The 21,210-nt window shown below is 39.6% G+C and overlaps 1 protein-coding gene across 2 annotated transcripts; it reads right to left on the minus strand.

The window, feature by feature from the left end:
• Positions 1-302: 302 nt before the first annotated feature.
• On the minus strand, positions 303-17,494 carry igfbp5b (insulin-like growth factor binding protein 5b). 2 transcript variants are annotated; one of them, XM_079821457.1, is made up of 4 exons: positions 16,387-17,494; positions 7,763-7,971; positions 7,550-7,669; positions 303-4,331 (listed from the first exon to the last, which is right to left on the minus strand). In XM_079821457.1, exons 1-4 carry the CDS (start codon positions 16,712-16,714, stop codon positions 4,194-4,196), a joined length of 795 nt encoding a protein of 264 aa, XP_079677583.1. In that variant the 5' UTR covers positions 16,715-17,494; the 3' UTR covers positions 303-4,193. The 2 variants fall into 2 exon arrangements, with proteins under 2 accessions (XP_079677583.1, XP_079677584.1); XM_079821458.1 differs by having other exon boundaries at positions 7,763-7,887; positions 16,387-17,102.
• Positions 17,495-21,210: the final 3,716 nt, after the last annotated feature.

The following is a 21,210-nucleotide window of genomic DNA, read 5'->3' on the forward strand; positions in this document are numbered from 1 at the left end:
ATGGCACAGTGTTTGTTGTCTTTATTTTTGCATGCAGTGTGTGATAATGGTGTGACATCTAGAAATGGGGCTACTGATAAAACAAGATCAAATTCCTGTCATGTACAAATAAATTTATTGCACAAGCTTAAATGAATACATAACTTTATTTAAATAAATGCTTTGTCATAACAAAAAAAAAAAAGACAAAGGTTAAAAGAGTACATAAATTACAAGTTGAATAAATATTACACAGTGATATTCACTTTCTTAATAATTTGAGTTTTTTTTTTTTTTTTTTTTTTTTCATTTTATTGGTTTTTAATAAGAGTTCCAAATGCTGAACATTTTTAGAGTCCTCCAGCCACTAATGGGTCTTTTTCACATGCCAGTTTAAGCCACATTTAGGTGGTCAATCATCAAGTCTTTTCTCATCCACAAAAAAAAAGAAAATCAATAAAGAAAAAAACTGTTATGCATTCAGAGAAAGAAAGAAAACCTGTCGTTTCTACTGTAGTGTGAGTTATGAACACTGCTGTCTACCCAATATTCGGAATCTGATGAAAGCAGATAAGCACAAAAGCAACATGCTGCGTCCTGGCAATTGATAGTCGTTTACCTCTAATTACAAATCAGAACGGATCAAAATCACATTAATGACATTTCTTTCCCATTCTCAAAATGACACCCAGATGGATTCTACGACCTGGGAAACAAGGTAAAACTCTTTTCAGCCATAGTGCATCGTCTTATAACATTCAGGGTTTTTAGATAATAACTTTTTTTTGGACTCATGACCAAAGCCGTTGCGTGCCTGCTTATCAGATTCCGAGACTGACCATCTAAAAATTCTACTGTGAAGTGTGAAGCACTGCAAAAAAATAAATTTTTGTCTGGTTTTTCAGTAAAAACAAAAAAACAAGATCAAATGACTTGAAAAGCACAAGGATGAAAGATAATAATACTTATTTTCATTGAATATGTCTTGAATTATCACCCTCGTGACGTTCTTTCTTCCATGGAACGCAAAAGGAGATATTTGCATCTGCATTTTGAACAAGTGAATGGTGACCACAGCTGTCAAGCAAGCTTTCAAGGCAAGATTTTAAATTAACAGCTTAAATTTAATTACGTTTCTTGCACAAAGCTTTGAATGTGTTGACTTGTATGGTGGTTCGTTTGTCCATTTTGAAGCTTGACAGACTCTAACATACAAGTGAGCAGCTCGGGCATTATGCTAAACTTCTCCTTTGGTGTTCCACAGAAGTAAGTCAAACTGGTTTGATTTATGAATGCAATTCAAGATTTTGCTTTTCAAGTAAACACAACTACTTTTGAAGTTGTTTAGATGATTTTACCTGGAAAACGAGACAAATACTGAATAAGAAAACGCTTTTTGCAGTATGTTGTGAAGGGAGGCCCAGCACAAGATCACCGCTTAAGGCTCTCACCCGCTCTCCTTCTCCCCGGATATCACTGAGACGCAAAGTCTATTAAGAGTAGATGGAGAATAGACTGTGATTGGTAGAGTTGTATAACTGGTAAACCCACTGAATGATGACGCGGGTCTCAGGCTTGGGCTTGCGAAGCCCCTGTCAAAGGTACTCAGGCAGGGTCTCTGTCCGAGGCCTGCTCCTGCTCCTATACCTGAACTGAGATTCACTTTGAGACGGCACTGAACGTGTGGCAAGATAAGGAATTTTAAGTGCAAGCTGCTTTCGTTAAATGCGGGAGGGGGCTTTCGGCATGGATCAGGACCTGGATAACTCCGATTACTGATTTCGCCCCGTGGTGAAGACACCTACGAGGCTAATTGTGCAACAACAGCGGCGACTACGCCTCCACGACGTACTCAAGACACCTGCGAAAGTCTTGTTAACACTCTCTTTCTCTCACTCACCACCTCCTATCTGAGAGCCAATTGTCATTCGCAATTCTTCTTTGACGTGCAACGGTTACATTCTGCGGACCCGTGGTTATTTTAAAAATGACAGCCAGGCCCGCACGGAATCACTGAGCACGGAATTCTACACGTTTCTAATTTGATTGTGCTTTCAGCTACCAATAAGAACGCAGATGTAGCTCCGTGTCTGAAACGCGGATTCCGTCTGGGCCTGGTCATGATGGGTATTCGTGTGATTGAGATCTGGAGAGATTAGTGACTATTTTTACAGCCCCCTCCCAGCAGTGAAACTATGATCATTCGGGCCCTGAAATAAGATCCGGACGGACCCATTGTGGCAGGGAATGGCTTCACTCACTCTTCAAGAGCCGACCGGTGAGTATCCCCGTGTGATGTATAGCTTGATTGAAAATACTCTCGTCAGCAATTACACACATTTGCAGTCTCTGTCAAATCAATCGTCAGCTTATTCGTAAGAGAAATAACAGTAAATGAGCTAGCGCTAGCTGGACTACGGTCTCCCTATCTTAGCCTCGGTGCAGGGAGCGATTTCTGATAGCTGCTTGACGTACAATGTAGTGTAACGGATTTCATATCTGATCATATTTGAACGCAATCGAGGTCCTTCGTCAATATAAAAAGGTTGTTTCGTTCCCCTTGGCTATTGTGTAACGTTCACGTCACCATTCAAATGTATTTGCATGTAGGAAGGCACTGAGACTCGCACACAGAAACTCACACTGAACGATGCTGTAGTGAAACACACCTTCTGTTTCCACCGTGCCTTGTGGTTAGATGAAATACAGAAATACAAATGAAATGTGTCATCATGCTAACCAAGAGAGCTATTACAGTCGATTTGTGAACAGTCAAAGTGGGCGGATCTTAAAAAGTGGTCTGACCTGCATTCAAATGAGCAAGTTGTCACTGTGACAGGTCAGATGGAAATATGCAAATTGATAATGCTAACACTCCTTTGCTGAGCACCTGATTGTTGTGGTTGTTTGTTAAGGATAACAAAGCAAAAAAAGAAAACATTCAATAATCTAGAGTTAAAGGTAATATACCAAGGTTACACCTATTTTCAGTGAAACCACATGGTCGAGGAACATGGCTCATAAGTGGACTTTCATTACCTCCATGAAGTCAAAGGAAACAGCACATAACAAAAGTTATTCAGAGAAAAACAAAATCAAACATTACAGACAGAAAGAAACGACCGCTCTGCACGGTGAACGTCCGTCAAAGTTCAAACGCAAATGCTGGGAGCGTTTAAGGGTTACAGCATCTGTCTCGATTTTAACTCGGCCCAGATGCCACAATATCTGATACGAAACTATTCCAGAGAGTGGCCTTTTCTTTTCTAGGCGTGGACACCGATTGATTCTCTGTGTGGACTTTTTTTTTCTCGTTCGGGACCGCTCTGCTCACCCGTGTAACTCTGCGTGGCAGCGTCTGTTTACATAGGCACGGTTGGCATGTTAGGTAAGCTACAAAGTCTGGAGCCACTGAAACAGATTTGTCTAATGGGATCCGGGTTTACACTACGTTCTGGGAGGGATATGCCACAAAGACAAAAAAAACATTCCTTTTTTGAAAGCTATCGCCGTATTTCATTGCTCACACGCGTGTGCACGCAAACACACACTCGTACACACACGCATACACTGAACTTGGTGAAGTTACACATTTCCAAGCAGGTTCCCCAATGAATAAGTGCTCTGACATGACCAACAAAAAGCCAGATAGAGATGACTGTATCAGCAGATCTCTACCATGTGTTTTCCTTTTCTTTCTTTTTTTTTTTGGAAAACAAATGTGTTTTTTTTTCAAATAGTAAGAGTTCCTGCTATCTCCTTTGATACCTTGACAGCAAAAGATGTAAAAGACCAAGATAGCCCTGTTAATATTCAACATGCCATATATTCTTTTTTTTTTTTGTAGTTTTTTGTTTTATGTTAACTTTAAACAAAACAGTATGGTGCTCAAACCCCAGCTTCTATAAAAATATATAATTGTATGTATATATTTTTAACATTTTTTTTGTTGTTGTTGTTGCCGGGACTCAGCTCTAGCCTCACCTCTGATTGGAGTCTGAGTCCAGTGAGATAGAGATGAGCACTCAGTCAAAACGTTTCCTGTGGATTATCTCACTATAACATTTTCTTTTTAGTCTGATTGTTCGTATTTGTAATAGCTGTTGTGTTTCTTTGTCGTTTTGCATCAAAATCTCAAAGTGACTGGCGGGTAGACTGGTGGGACAGGACAAGGAGGGTGGGCCCTAGGTCTGGTGATCAGGGTGGGTTGATTCTCACTCGTTGTTGTTGTTGCTGTTCTCCAAATCCTTGCACTGGATGTTACCCCCGCTGTAGTCAGTGCCGGGCAGCTGCACGCCATATTTGTCCACGCACCAGCAGATGCCTCGTTTCCGGCCGCGGGAGGGCTTGCACTGCAGGGTGGACAAGGGACAAAGGGTCATATAACTGTAAGCACCATTTAACATGCATCACAATGAGAATGCCTCAACTATGACGGTATGCATGCACAAAATATCCATTGTGTGATGTAATAATATAAAAAGATGGGCAATTCTAGTGTAGATGGCTGTGTTGATTAAAATGGGAGTGATTTAGTTCTGAAACTACATATTTTTAAATTGCTACAGCTGTAAAAATGTAATGAACATGGGGGAGTAGTAATGGTCTTAATTAATTAAATAAAGTATTTAAAGGGATAGTTCGCCCAAAAAGGAAAATTCTGTCATTAATTACTCACACTCATGTCATTCCAAACCCCTAAGACTTTTGTTTATCTTCGGAACACAAATTAAGATATTTTTGATGAAATTCTGTCCCTCCATAGACAGCTATGCAACTGACACTTTGATGCTTCAAAAAGTTCATAAAGAGAATCCAAATATTCTGAAGAGACACAATCACTTTATATGGGGAACAGGTTGAATTTAGCCTTTTATTCACATATAAGCATTGATCATAACATAAACAGAAGCTCAACCAAACCTGAGCGGGTGCTCAAACATTATTTGTTCTTGCGGAATTTCAAACGTGCTGCGTAACAGGAGAATGAACCTCATTGGTTCTTGCTGAAGCTAAAAACATGCTGTGTAACACAAGAATGAACCTTATTGGTTCATGCTGAAGCTCAAATGTGCTGCGTAACACAAGAATGAACCTCACTGGTTCTTGCAGAAGCTCAAACGTGCTGCATAACATGAGAATGAACCTCATTGGTTCTTGCAGAAGCTCAAACGTGCTGCGTAACAAGAGAATGAACCTCATTGGTTCTTGCTGAAGCTCAAACGTGCTGCATAACACGAGAATGAACCTCATTGGTTCTTGGTGAAGTTCAAACGTGCTGCGTAACATGAGAATGAACCTCATTGGTTCTTGGTGAAGTTCAAACGTGCTGCGTAACATGAGAATGAACCTCATTGGTTCTTGGTGAAGCTCAAACGTGCTGCGTAACATGAGAATGAACCTCATTGGTTCTTGGTGAAGCTCAAACGTGCTGCGTAACACCAGAATGAACCTCATTGGTTCTTGCAGAAGTTCAAACGTGCTGCGTAACATGAGAATGAACCTCATTGGTTCTTGGTGAAGTTCAAACGTGCTGCGTAACATGAGAATGAACCTCATTGGTTCTTGGTGAAGCTCAAACGTGCTGCGTAACACAAGAATGAACCTCATTGGTTCTTGCTGAATTTCAAACGTGCTGCGTAACATGAGAATGAACCTCATTGGTTCTTGGTGAAGCTCAAACATGCTGCGTAACACCAGAATGAACCTCATTGGTTCTTGCAGAAGTTCAAACGTGCTGCGTAACATGAGAATGAACCTCATTGGTTCTTGGTGAAGTTCAAACGTGCTGCGTAACATGAGAATGAACCTCATTGGTTCTTGGTGAAGTTCAAACGTGCTGCGTAACATGAGAATGAACCTCATTGGTTCTTGCAGAAGTTCAAACGTGCTGCGTAACATGAGAATGAACCTCATTGGTTCTTGGTGAAGTTCAAACGTGCTGCGTAACATGAGAATGAACCTCATTGGTTCTTGGTGAAGTTCAAACGTGCTGCGTAACATGAGAATGAACCTCATTGGTTCTTGGTGAAGCTCAAACGTGCTGCGTAACACAAGAATGAACCTCATTGGTTCTTGCTGAATTTCAAACATGCTGCGTAACATGAGAATGAACCTCATTGGTTCTTGGTGAAGCTCAAACGTGCTGCGTAACACCAGAATGAACCCCATTGGTTCTTGCTGAAGCTCAAACGTGCTGCATTACACAAGAATGAACCTCATTGGTTCTTGCAGAAGCTCAAACGTGCTGCGTAACACGAGAATGAACCTCATTGGTTCTTGCTGAAGTTCAAACGTGCTGCGTAACATGAAAATGAACCTCATTGGTTCTTGCATGTCAAGCGAACATGCTTACCACAACTGATGTGTGAGTTGATGAATGTTTATATGTGAATAAAATTCAATCTGTTCATCATATAAAGCGATTGAGTCTCTTCAGAAAATTTGGACTAAACCACTCAAGTCATGTGGATTAGTTTTACGATCTCTTTATAAACTTAGAAGTTTCAAAGAGGTAGTTGCACAGCTGTATGGAGGGACAGAAAGTTCTAAGATTTCATAAAAAATATTTGTGTTTCGACATGAATAATTAATGACAGAATATTCATTTTTGGGTTAACTGTCCCTTTATTTATGGGATTTATGGGAATAAAGAAAAACAGCAAACAGTAAAGGAGCTAGAATTCAGTTTGAAAATAAGATTTTTATTTTCAATTATACATGCATTCACTCTTAATAATATGCAGAAAATGGCTCTGTTAATGTTTTCGTCAAATTTAAGTTTGATTTACATGAATCACGTAAATGATAGCCTATACTTTCTAATTAAAAGGGTGACATTTAACAAAAAGGTTGAGTAGTTTGCATCACAAATGAATTATATTCTACCTCACACTCTTTCACCCTTAAAACTGAAGGGTTTCACTTGAATTCATGTTCGGCTTCTGCAAACCGTAACGCCACCTTCTTCGATTTGACTGACCATCTCAATCATTTTGACTTTGACAAGTGCTATACGACCACTGAGGCAGACCAGTCTAAAAATGCAACTTTTAAATCTTTTTGTCTCAGAGCAGTGCAGAAAGTGTAAATAAACTAGTGGACCTCACTAATCGACTACTTGACCGGTTGACTATATGGTGTATTTTAGGTCGCATTATTCTAGAATTGAACTGATGGATGGTCACATGTATGTATATTTGACAAATGTGTTAAATAATCTGATCATTTGGTTCATTTTGGGTTCATGTAGCTCAAAAATTAAAAGAATTAAATGGTATACTGGTAGACAAAATAGATACTTTTTTGTGGTAGGGATTTTTCAGTTATTCTGTATGCAAATTACATCAAAACACCAGTAGGTGGTGACAGTGACTGTCTATGTGAGTCGTTTGAATTTTGACTGAACCGATTTGTTCAAAAACAGATTCATTTAGGAAAGGTTGCTGAGAGACGTGCAGTGGTTCTGCAGTCTAACTATTTACGCTGGTGGCTGACTGACTGACAATGTTAGCTAATGATAAAAAAAAGGATCATATTAAATATTCATGTTATATAATAAAAGACTTACCTGCTTGCGCTTGAAGAAGCCCTTCCTGTCACAATTAGGCAGGTAGAGGGAAAGCGCCATGACGCGTGAGGTGTCTTTCATATTCTGAATGATTCCATCCAGCTTCCTTCTGCAGGGACCCTGCGTCAGACCAACACATTGCGAGTTACATCATCACCTCAGAGTTTACCGGCTAGCTATCGTATACTGCAGCTGCTGCGTCACACAACTTACAAATTCAGGCTCGTGCTTGTCGATGGGAAGGGGGGAGTAATCCATCGCCCCCAGTGTCCGAAGCTTCTCCTGTTGTTTCTTCTTGTCCTTGCGCACGGCAGCATGCTTCTTGCTGTTGATTACATCTGGAATTTTAAGGGGAATTTTAGGACTCTGGTCTTCAGTCGTGTCTGGCTTCACTGTATCATCATGCTCTATTGATTCACGATCTAAGACAAAGAGAATCAAACAATAAGCGTTAACTAGACTTTCAGTGCAAGAAAATGTGAGTGCCATGACGCTAAAGTGGTTGCCAGGGCGTTTTGAGTTGTTTTTAGTATTGTATCTCTCTATTACATTCTTTTCTCTGAAATGTTCAGGTCCTTTGATGTAAATCTATGGGATTTCTTCATTCGTTTTATCATCCGCCTGGCTAAAATTTAAATATATTAGCAAGCCTTAAATAATAAAGTCCTCCTGAAGTGAAGTGATGTGTTTTTGTAAGAAAAGTATTTAAAACTTTATAAAGTAGAATATCTAGCTTCCGTCAGACCGCCTTCCATATTCAACTTACGAAGAAAGTGTAACGCCTCTCGCATTTCAAAATGCGTCGCGCCAGTTACGCTTTTTCCGTAAGTTGTATACGGAAGGCGGTCCGCCGGAAGCTAGATATTTTACTTAAAAACATGTTAAATATGGATATTTTTCTTAAACAAACACATCGCATCGCTTCGCTTCAGAAGGCCATTGTTAACCCCCCAGAGCCGTGTGGATTCATTTTATAATGGATGGATGCACTTTTTTGGGCTTTAAATTTTGGGCTCCCATTCACTGCCATTATATAAAGCTTGGATTATCCAGGGCATTTTTTAATATAACTCCTATTTGTCTGAAAGAAGAATGTCATATACACCTAGGATGGCTTGAGGGTGAGTAAATCATGGGGTAATTTTCATTTTTGGGTAAACTATCCCTTTAATAAGCCGCACAATTTGTTATCTTTCAAATTACAGGCCATCTCAGTCATTTTGACATACAACGAGTGCTGTAAGACCACTGAGACAGGCCAGTCTAAAAATATAACTTTTAAAACTTTTTGTCATCTTAACAACGGACTAAGTGGTACGTAGTGGAGTCGGTTGTTAGACAACTGGTGGACTATTGTGATATGGTGTATTTTAGGTTGTTTACAGTTGCAAAGCAACATTGCTAGAAAATTTGATTTACCAAAATGAGACAAAAGGCTTTTGATTTACACGCCCTGGTTGCTAATGAGTGTCTAGAGTATAAACATGAAAGCAACTGTTTTTCCACCAAATGCTTCCTATGCATTTGTTTACAGAGGGTGGGGGCAGGATCAACAGCTGATGACCACCCCCTTCCCAACCTATCACACCCTATGCAACTTGAAACACTTGGTTATGCCTTGGGTCAAAATCCTCAAGATTCTAATACTATTTGGTGGGATTCTTCTGAAATGCATTTAGGTGCCTAAACATTGAATGCGCTTCTGTTTTTACAGCTGAATAATTCCTTTGATTTCATTGTGAGCATGAGTGAGAACAGAAACAGCTTTTTTCAAAGGATCCTTAACTGCTCAGAGCAGTACTTGAGGAACTTTGAAGTCACAATAACCATAACACCATGACAACCACAACCTTCTTCTACAAGAATCTAAGGCTGTGTATGTAGTAACTGTCTACATGTGTCCAGGGAAAATGTGGAGATACTGCAGAACAAGTAATTCAAGCACATATAGTTTGATAGTAAAACTCCACAGGATACATGCCTCTACTTATAAATTGTCTTTCAACTGAAGTCAAATACTTTTGGACAAAGCTGAGCTTCATAAAACTGAACAGTTGAACCATGCAAAGCGAAGCCAAACATAGTGCATCCAGAGGAGATTAACAGATCATTAACACTAAGCATACAAGACCAGGAGATAAAAATACAAAATCCAAACTAGTAAAATCATCTAATAAATGAACATTTATCGAAGTTATGATACAAAATGCCATTTTTAATAGGAGTGTATTTATTTATGGTTGTGGTTTAATTATATAATTTAGTGAATATTATATTGCATCCTTTCAGACTAAACCTGATGACAGCATGCAATTTATTCACTAATTAAATGAACTTATGTCCCAATTCTAAATTCTGATAAATGCACTCCTGTTTTGCATGTTCTTTATTAGTGCACCAAGTTGTTTTATTCAAATTGCAAACTGTTTTATGCATTTGTCGAGTTTTTTGTTGTTGTTGTTGTAACACTTGAGTAAAGGATCTTCTTATGCCTGCTACCTAAAAGATAACATTATATATCACACTGTACTACATGAATCTAATAAACTTGGGTATGAAGTATGTAGACTGTACGATGATGACACCTATTGATTCGTAGGCTATGACTTCTATAAGTTAGTATAGAAGAATGAAACATAATCAGCATGCGCTAGTGGTAAACAAATGGAGCAAGATGAATCGCACTTTGGCAATTGTGTTTTTTATGTGCGCAAAAAAAAGAGGCTAGGCTAGGGAAAAGAGACCAACTTGACATGCCAATTTTGCAATTTTTTACGTTTTAGCACCATGTTGCGTAGAGTCGCGTTGATCAATACGTCATGTTGCTCTTTTATTGGCTCCTCAGTGCAAGACCGTGACAATGGCCGTCGTTGAACCTCTCTCACTGTACGAAGTAGGACCACCATTTGGGAGCCGAAACCACTAAAATCGCCACGATTGGTCATCTTTCGTCTTGGACAGCCCAAAACCGTACAATATGTACCGGGCATGAGGCACAACACAAAGCGATTATTATAATGTATATATTGATACGATAGTATTTTGTTGATATTGATATAGTGGCTTCATTCGAGAATCAGACAGAATGGAAATGGACATACGGATTCAGGCCTGAACATCAAGTCTGTTGGGGTGCCAAGTATTTTTTGTGCATACAGCCAAGAGGGCATTATCAGACAGCTGAGGCAGCCAGCAGAAATGACTGAGATAGCTGCCATCGCAGTCCCTCTGAGCTCCAGTGCTTCACATTGCTGTGGACTGGGGCAGGGTGTCCTGGAGCGGGCCGGTGGTGAAAGAGTCTGTCTGACCTGGAGACGCATGGGGCGGGTGCCTGGTCATTACAGGAATTGGTTTCCTGGCTTCTGAAGTTACAATCAGTGCATGGTGCTGTCTCTTTGAAATCAATCCCGCAACCCATGACTTGGCAGACTGAAATTTCTGTACAGATTTCCCCGCAGGTTTGGGCTCCTGAAGCCACCGAATCTGAGATCACCTCATGGAAATGTCATAGGGAAGTTTGCCTAGAGTGAGATTTACATGGCTTAGAAATTTAGACTTAAAAGGGATGGTGCAGGATGATGACTGGGTTGGCACAAACAATTCCTTACGGTTGTTTTCGTGATTTTACTCCTCGCGCACGGCCCAAATGCATCGTGTTAATGAAATCAGCAATGCCTAGAGTTTGTAAACCACTAAATTCGCCTTTTCTGTTGAAGGCTTTTTGGAGTGAGGACCAAAATCACTTTTTCCATGCTCGTGGTCCCCAGCTTGTAAAGGTTTAGCGGGTCTGTGTTTAACATCTGACACACAGCCAAGATCCTGGAGCCCGGCCAAACCAGACGTATCACGTGTAGCCTGTCTATTCAAATGAGCTTTGGAAAGAATGCTCAAGAGGTATTGGTGTCTCTCCTCTTGGTCTTGCAAAACTTTTCATTAAGATAAAGGGACCCGAGCCTGGCCAAAAGAGATGCATCTGATAGGGCTCTGTTTAATAATTTACATGTGCGCTGGGCAATTATACTTCATGAATATCCACAGTTTCTTACAGCTCTGGGGCTAATGATGAAAGCAGATCTCCTTTTGAGTTGCGTTGTCACCTAGTCAGATTCTTTTTTCAGAATGTGCTGCTAAACAAGCCGACAAATGCAAATACAAGGTGCTTCTGAAATCCTTTGGGGCCTCAAACCATGTCTTTTAGTCTCTTATTAGCATGCACGGTTAGAATTAGGTCTTGCTATTGTTAAATATTCAGACTAGCTCTATTTTGAAAGTCGTTATTGAAGCAGGCCATTCTGCTGGGCTTGTCTTTGTCTTGCATTCATTGTCACAGACCAACCATGGCATCCCTGGCAAGATTCCACTGCTAAATATTTAAAGCCTGGACTGTGTCCACGACATGTTTGGGCCGTTGTAGCATGCTAGATAACCAGAAAACCACCACAAATGTACGGAGCCCCGCACATGACGTGCAAGAAGAAAAAAAAAGTAAATTGTAAAACGATTTAGCCTACTATTTTTTCCTGCATGTCATGCGCGGAGCTCCGTACAAATGCAACTGCGCAGTAATGCGAGTTAAAATCTGGGTAATTGCAGACTACAAAGTAACATTAAGAGCTAGACTTTGGGATAAAAGTTTCCATGTTGCAATTCGCTATCGGTGACAACCAAGAAACTCATCATATAACTTACTATTCAAACAAGTCCCCTGTAATTCAGGACAATGCAAAGTGATGACACCTGTCGATGCCCTTCAGGCTGAAAGCACATGTGCGCACCTCTTCATCGCCTGACCGTGTCTCATGTCATCAACACTCCGAAACATGAACTCAAGAGGTGCTCTTCAGGACATTAGTGGATCACTCCCAGTCGCTGATTTCAATTAGCTCAGACAATGGCAAGAGAGCGATACTGTCTGTAAGCTCAAGGCATCTTTCCATCAAGAGTATCTTGGTACAATCTTTCCTCTTCCAAACTATCTTTTGTTTATTAACTTTATTCATCTTAAGATTGTATAGAATCGTTTATAGGGGATATGTAATTGTTCATGTGTGGCTTAAAGTGAAAAAACACCTTCGGATATTCTACAGGTGAAATGGGCCTCAAAAACTGACACTGAAAATGACGAAATGCCCATGAGAAGGATGCGTTGTGTGAAGGTTTTAAACTGTAGGAAGCACAACTGGGCGTTATGATGGTAGAACTGTGTCAGCCAGAGATTTTGCTATACCATTTAAACTGTGGTAGATATATTTGCATGACTATCAGTGGACAGGACTGCTTTACATTGTTTACACATGAGAGCGACAAGGAACCAAGCAGTAGTGTGAAAATGTGGCGCGAGACGTGTCCCAAACGAGTCAAGAAAGTCTTTTTATATACATAGGTGAGTAATATGAAGAATATTTTGCTTGTTTAGTTGGGTTTAGGCTTCATTTGTGGCTTAGAATTAGCGTCGTAACTACTTGTTGTATACGTTTAGTAAGTAAAAGTACATATTCTATTAGTAACTATTAGTACAGTGCATTTACAGTGTTAGCATGATATAAAGTAACATAATATCAAACTTGGGTAATTTCACCCACTTACAGTACACTAGTAAGTAGATTTGTTATGCACACAACAAGTGTGTGTTGCTCAAAGAATGAGCTTTATGAAAATTTGAATAAATAAGCTATCCGGAGCAAGCCAAATTTTGGCTGTAAGCCCCAAATGCCACCACATCGGCTTTCCCATGATCCTCCACAAGCAAATGTAACAACTGTAACAGAGCTACTGCAAAGTAACGATTTTGTCTTGTGCTGTATCTGTATCTGTCCTCTCGAGAATCCTGCAGGGCGCAAAATTCGAGGCAGCACTTTGGAACCACATCTGAACCTGTGCTGCAGGCAAGAAATTAGGCACCTTTTGTTCTCCTTCCCTAAAGAAACGTGACACTGCGGCTCCCCCTCCACCACCCCGAAGCACATGACAGGAGGTTTCAACAGGTCGGCGTCTTCTGCTAAACCACATGGTTACAGCCCCTGCTGTCTGCTTCCATTCTGTATGTTTAATTTTCTAAACGTGAGCTGTAAACCCATAGATTAAATAGATTGTTTTTGTGCGTTCACTGTTTTGGTCAGCCTAACATGTGTTCCTATTTAAGCAGGGCCCAGCGTGAGGATGTCGCAGCCTGGGAATCACGTTTCTGACAGAGATGAGACTACTGTGCAAGCTGATTTTCTTCACAGCTGCTACTCACTTGCTTTCCAGGTGCCAATGACAAATACACGCTGGGCAGATTGCAGTTAAACTTTACTGGAAGAAGTCATTCAAGTGTGCCAAATAGGTTCCCTGCTTGCATACCTCTGCGAAGGATGACTGGGCACTTGATATACGAGCGCTGTAGACTGTAGTTTTGGATTATGGTAAAAAAAAAAAAAAGTGGTTAAAAGTAACCGATGTGCTGATTATACAGTTTCAAAAGCTGGGCATCACTTTCAAAAAGTGCAAGAGATCTATTCAGGTCCTTTTCAGTGAAGCGAGCCATATATCTGTCAATGTCAGTCTGATGTTGCAAGAAAGTATATGTTTCTGTGAGTTTGGCCTGTAGCGTAATATAAAAATGAGATGACAGACAGGCAATAGAAGAACAACTGAGTTCCATTCCCTTGTAATCGTTGTTTAGCTATGGCTACGTCTCTAGTGGGTAAATAAAACGCATAAATCAGAGATACTGAAGTAACCGAATACAACAGCCCGATTCTTTACGTTTGTTTATTTGCACGCTCGCTCGCTCTCCCTCATTCTCTGTCTATGACCGTTGCTAGCGCAGACTTAGCGGGCAAGTAGCCTGTAGTCATAACCGTTGGCAGCTCCATCCAAGATCCTCATGGCATGTCCAAACAGAAAGTCTCCCATGTGATCATCGACAAATTTGCAGGATTTGCCAATCTTGGATCTGGCATCACCTTTTGTACTTGGCTCAAAGCATTGAATCTTTAAACCGTGAGTGCCAGCATTCAATGCAATGAACGTAGGACATTATTCATATGTTATATTGAGAAATGATTCCGTTTTAAACTTGTATTTCAATTTTATGTTTGCATATCTGTGAAACTAAGGGGGAATAAAAATGGATCAGGTAGACACGAGCCAAAAGGCTCTGGATCCTAATGCGGACAAGGACGCTTGACCTCTCTCCCTCTCTCTCCCTCTCCCTCTCTCTCTCTCTCTCTCTCTCTCTGTCCTGCCCAGCTAGTAAAACCAGGCTGAAACCAAATACCACGGGAGGCTAGAAGCGTCCCTCTAAATTCATCCCCATGCTTGACGAACAGCTCTTGATAGATCGGCTCCACAGACATTTTGCTGAATCACAAGGGCTCGACTGTGTGCCCACTGCAATCACAGAAGGGGTAAACCAGCAACCGCACTCATCAGAGGACTTCAGATAGAGACAAACAGGTTTCTGATGTGCACCTGTGTGTGAGGGGGTTGTATTTGTGTACAAACGCCCACGGCTGAATTAAACCTCATCTGTTTTACCAATATGTGCTGTCACGTAGAATAAAGCAAATGTTCTCATGCATTGCTGTTGTCTAAAAGATATAGTTCTGTAAGCTGAAAACTTCATTTTTGTTCCTGTAGCTCAACTGGTAGAGCATTGCTCTAACAACGGCAAGGTTGGGGGTTCGATTCCAGGGGAAAGCATGACTTGAATGCACTGAATAAAACCATTCGTCAAATATGTAAATATAAATAAATATGCATGCTGTGCACGGTTATTCTTAATAAACGTGTGATTTTTGTGCATAGGAAGGCTTGTAGACACTTACAGCTACCCTCCTTCCCATGGATTTAATCTTTGAACGGTAATCCGACCCTCAACACCACCCACAGACTTAGACCTAAATTCAGAGCAACCTAGAATCTCAATCAAGAATATCATGAGGCGTGGGTACACCGTACAATGATGAGAGGTGCGATCATAACAATGGAGGAGTCACTAATGTCAATAGAGCGCCGTTGCCAAATCAAACACTAACTATGCACAAGCAAGTTATGCATCTTGAGGCTCTTTACAGAGTTCTGAGCTGCATACTAAATTATGCAGCTCTGGTGAGTCTGATGCTGCATTGCTTCCGTGCCAATGAAATGCAGAATCAGAACTTTGCCATGATAGAATAGATGTTTAAAATTCACTGCAAATTATGTATGTGCACATACACATGTTACTTTAGCAGCTTAAGTACAAAAAAATGGCACAAGATTTCTTACAAAAAGTACTGTGACAGTAATGCCATTATATGGGATTCCAACCAAGGCATGGTACGTCCAAAACAATTCCATGATATGGTAAGTGCCCAAAAAACATGGTAGTACCATAGTACATGTCCAAAATACCATGGTAGCCCCATTGTACCTTCAGTAGTAGTGTTAGTTGATAATAATTGGGTTTGAATAAAAAAAATCGACACTTATGCTTATAATGCGCAGCAATCAAATGTGGAAGTACCAGATTATAATCAAATGGTAACGGAATGGTATTTACATTATATGTCCAAGAAAACACTGTACTTTTTGTAAGTGCCTTTGCAGCGTAAAATGGCATTGAAAATCGTTTGTTAATGACTGGCTTCGGATGAAACATAAACAGGTTTCACTGATCTGCTGCACTGGAATATGATGGAAAACAGCAGTGAGCAGCACAGACCGGCCACAACACAGAAAAGGCTCATGCAGAAACATGCGCACGCAATAAAACTGGATCAGCGCAAGCCACAAAGTTCCCACCAGATACACGATCTCAACGCAACAATGCCTCCGTGCAACAAAGGCGCACTGCTTTCCAGTCAACTTACCAATAGGTGGGTGCGGTGGTTTGTATCCCTTCTCGTTCGTACACACTCCCCTGCCGTGCAGCAGGGCGTGAAGCGGCTTCTCCTCGCCGTTGCGCGGCAGGCAGCGCAGCCCGTGTGTGCATGTACCGGTGTACACCCCGCACGCCTGCCCCTCCGCTAGAGCGCAAGTCAAGCAGCAGCCGCAGCCGGGCTCCTTCACCAGCTGACAGCCCACCGGGACCGGAGGACACATGGAGATCGCCTTCTGATCGCACGGCTCGCACGGCACATAAGAGCCTCCGCTGATGGACAGCGCCGTCAGAAATGTACCCAGCACAAGAAGAGCCATACTTCGTTTAAAAGTGAATGAGGTCCGATGGCGAAAGAAAAAAAAAAAAAAAAAAAAACAAGAACTAGATATGAGAGCGCATGAACGTTTGGCTCAGATTCGACTCAGAGGAAAAGTCCGCATGCAAAGTGAAAGCACTGGTTGGGGTGTTTTAAAAATGCGAAAATGAAAAATAGTCTCTTAAAAAGATGATAAAAACAATCCGGTGGATTTTCATATAAATACATATAAAATAAATGAATCACATGGGTATTCTCCAATAGTCCAGTTTGTGCGCAATTGGTTGCGCACTGAAATTCTGGACTTTCCGATTCCAAAACACTTTCCCCTCTGGAAGTTTTCTGAGCAGACTGATCAACTTCACAGCAGTGCTTGCCTTTTTAAAAACAGCCAAACCCAAACCCCTAACTATGAATAAGCCAAACAGCGGTGAAGAAGGGAGGCGCACTTGCCAAATCGTGGCGCAGCGCCAGCGCCTTTCCCCCCTCGGCAATAGGATCAGTCTTTTACGCAGTGATGCCAAGAGCGCAGAGCAAAACACAAATCCATGCAAAATCGAAGATATGCTCCTCTGAGATCTTCCGTGCACTTTGTGGATGGTATCGCGTCAGATTGGTGCACGAAGCTCAGCGGCTTTCCAGCAGATTCCAGACGAAACGCGTCAAGCGGCAACATGGATGTGACATGATAAAGACGCTTGCTCACATATACATGCGTTATGGAGATTACACACAAAAGAGCACGATTAGAAGCGCTCTGCTGATATGGCACCACCCGTATATTAGTGTGCGCGGAGAACATGTATGAGTAGGGGAGAACGGGGAGTGTTTTGTTTCAACGTCTGTAACTGTTGTATTGCTGAGTGCGTCTCAAACTGTTTTATATTATTCCCGTGTTTGGCTTCTACAAATTAATGTAGTTTTGAAATATAGTACTTATCCACAAACTGTTCAAATCAGCGTCAGGGACAAAGTATATGCAGTTGATACAACCTACCGGTAGCACTCATAGAAAACTAATCAAATGTACTTGTTCAAAATAACGACTATGCCATTCCTCAAGCCCCACCGCACCCTCATTTGAAGCATTTTAATTCAAAACAGTGATAGGACATGTTTTCATTCTAAACATATAAAAATACATGAAAGTCTAACAAGTGTCAGTCACACAGCAAGTCGTTTTGAAAGTTTATTTGAATGTTAGCTGCTGATTCAGATACTCTTCATTAACGTGATCATAAATTGAATTAAGCCAGATGTGAAATATGCTCTCCAACTCTTCTCATTATGGTGGACTCCATCCATGCAACTTGTTTCTAAATGGTTAAACTGACGGGTCGACATCTCATCTTGTGTTACAAAGCTCCCTGGTGTCCCATAGAAGCTTATAAGCAACATACACATGTGCAGGAATAGCCACTGACTGCAACCATCAAGACAAATCACTGCAGTGCACAATTAAAACCAGCTGAGGTGTGTGGTAAATACTGTGGTAAATGCTTAGAATCCTCGTTCTCTCATGCAGAGAGGCTTTCGTCGAGTTGCCAAGTCTCGTTTGAGCTTTAATTGCAGTGGTCTTGGTGGTGGTTGAAGAATAGGCAATCTACACCCACCTGCTCCCAACTTTGAACTTCTGAAACCACAATTTGAAAAAAGATGAGATTTAACAGACACGATTGTTCAATCATGCCGTTCACTCAGTGTCCAAGTGTCTCTCTGCTGTTTACATGTCCCTGATTTGCCTTATAGAGTGCTCCAAAATGGCATTTGCACATGTCCCATATGTAAAGTTCATCACTGCGTGCAAAAACGAGCTGCTCTGTTTTGCTCTAAAATGGCTTTGTCAGATGTGTGATACCAAGTTTAAAGGACTGCGTACGATATTTAATTTCATTTGATTGTTCTGGGTTCTTCATACATGCATGCTGTCCCTTGTTTTACCCAGCTGTACAATGCTGAGTGTCGGTGTGGGTCTGGATTTAGTTCACCTCTGAGATTCTGACCACTAGAAGGAGCTGTTAGCAATGATAAGAGGCTCGCCGTGGAATGAACGCTGGCCCGTAGACGCTGAATGTTTCATTACCAGAGATTTACACAGTGCTGCTTTACACAGATCTCACACTCAGGAGTCAAAGAGACAGACATCAGCCGTCAAGAATGTACATGCTGTACGCATGTTTAGAAAACCTTATCTGCACAGGCCTATAGGCTATATGTTGTTTTGATAATCATATTTCATTAAAGTAGGCCTTTAACTATGTGTTGTTTGACTGATGTCACCTTTACACTAATGGGTCCACAGTGCCCTTCTTCCTGGCATTGGCCATTCGTGGTGTCCAGAAAGCTTGCAAAGATGTTTTGCTGTTCATTGACTTATGCCTGTTTTTGGTTTCTGCATGAAAACAGTCATGATCTACCATTCTGGACCTGAACCGGGACTGTTTTCCAGTCGTATAAGATATCAGATTGCCCCGGTTCACTCACAGCGTATTTATCCCTGCCTGGATATAAAACAAACTTAATGGATGCAGAGTGCACAAGTTACTGGAAACAAGCTGGAACTGTTATACGCTCACTAATGAGGAGATAAACTGTTGCAAATTACTGGTGTGAACACTACTCACTGCCACGGTATCACGTGGATGTGGTTTATTGATGATATTGAGTCATTTATGTGAGGCAGCTCTTTTTTTCTTGTGCATATCATGTTTTAATATATTGGATAAAATATTATCTAAAAAAAAACAAAACAGGTAATTTTTTAAAAAAGATACCTGTATTAAAAACATGATTTTAGAAAATTTTTTAAATATTTTTTTTATTTTATAAAAAAAAAATGTCAATATCAGGTTTTAATATATTGGATAAAATTTTGACAAAAATAAATTAAAATATATTAAAATATAATTGTATACAATTATATAACTTTTTTATTTTATAAAGCTTTTGTGCATGACATGTTTTAATATATTGGATAAAATATTATCTTATTTATTATCATCTATTTTAAAGATATTAAAATATTATTTTATAATATTTTATTTTGTAATTTTATAAAAAAAAGTTATGTGCATATTTTGTTTTAATATATTGGATAAGATATGATCTCAAAATAAGTAATATTTTTTATAATTTATTAAAGATATTAAAATATTATTTTATAATATATCATTTTTATCATTTTAAACTATTTTTTATTTTATAAAAAATATTGTGCATATCTTGTTTTAATATATGGGATAAAATATGATCTAAAAATAAGTAGTATTTTTGTAAAGATATTAAAATTATTTTATAAATTTTAAAAATATTTTTAAATATTGTGCATCTTGTTTTTAATATATTGGATAAAATATTATAAAAATAAGTTACATATTTTTTTATTTTATGAAAATATTATACAATTTAATTAAATATTGTAATAAAAAAAAAAAAAAAAAAAAAAAAAATATATATATATATATATATATATATATATATATATATATATATAATATATTGACTCACTTAAATGAATGATTCCACTGTATTTCACAGATCAATTATTTCAATTTAATTTGGTCTGAGCAGGTGAACTTTTAACATGAAAAACTGACCATTTATTTAGAAATATTTATTAATAAAGTGTTTCTCAAATCAATATGCTTAAAATAATATTTTCATATCTTCTCAGATATTTGGTCACAATCTATTTTTAAGTTTTTCCTGTCCTCAAAATTACCATCCTTTTCTAAAATAATTTTAACTGACAACAGCCACTTCCCTTATGACATCATCTTCCAGGAAGTGACTTCATTTTGGAGGGAAAGCCTCAGCACAAGCATCTGTGAGTATGAGCGGTGCTTTGCTTTGTATGTAGCACTCTAAATCATTGAATCCTCTTTGATATGATAAAATTCACTTAAAGTTAAGCGAACTCTCAATCCCTCAATAAGAAATTGCTACTTGTAAAGCATTAGGCTATTTCTTGCCATTGTCTAAATAATCAAGTTATAATTAATAAAGTTTAAGTGTTTGGTACTTGATGTGTATTTAGTTTAGTATTTAGCAAGATAGTTGTATAATTGTATATGTTTATATCTAGCTACCTGAATAGCAACACATGGGGATGAATGACACAGACATTTGAACTTTATCGCCCCCTAGAGTACTGGGTTATTGCCATTAAGCGTTTGTGGACTTGTGTAAATTATGTTTCTGCCTTACTTTTTTTGTGTGCTTATCTTAAAACATCTACAGGCCCAGCTGCAATATAAAATGTATGTTTGTTTTTGCTTTAATGGCTTAATGACATGACCTACATGTATCCTTTGCTGTTTGTTCGCGTTTGTGTCAGTTGAGACCTTTTACAATGTTCTGTCAGTGATAGCAAAAAGTAGCATGTAATGCAATCTTTATCTCAATATTAATCCCGTTTTAATTGTGTTGTCTGGTTGAGTATTTACGATGCTTAAATATTCTTCAGCTTGGGAATGTAGTCGCCCACATGGTGAAAAA

The sequence above is a fragment of the Gobio gobio genome (genome assembly GCF_949357685.1).
Source record: "Gobio gobio genome assembly, chromosome: 7".
Taxonomy (NCBI): Eukaryota; Metazoa; Chordata; class Actinopteri; order Cypriniformes; family Gobionidae; genus Gobio; species Gobio gobio.

What these genes read in the sequence shown, in the direction of transcription:
- igfbp5b (XM_079821457.1), bottom strand. Translation starts at nt 16,714, where the DNA reads ATGGCTCTTCTTGTGCTGGGTACATTTCTGACGGCGCTGTCCATCAGC. An exon ending in ACCACCGCACCCACCTATTG is followed by an intron (nt 7,972 to 16,386) that starts GTAAGTTGACTG and finishes TCTTTGTCTTAG; the next exon opens with ATCGTGAATCAATAGAGCAT. An exon ending in GCTTCTTCAAGCGCAAGCAG is followed by an intron (nt 4,332 to 7,549) that starts GTAAGTCTTTTA and finishes TCCACCCTGCAG; the next exon opens with TGCAAGCCCTCCCGCGGCCG.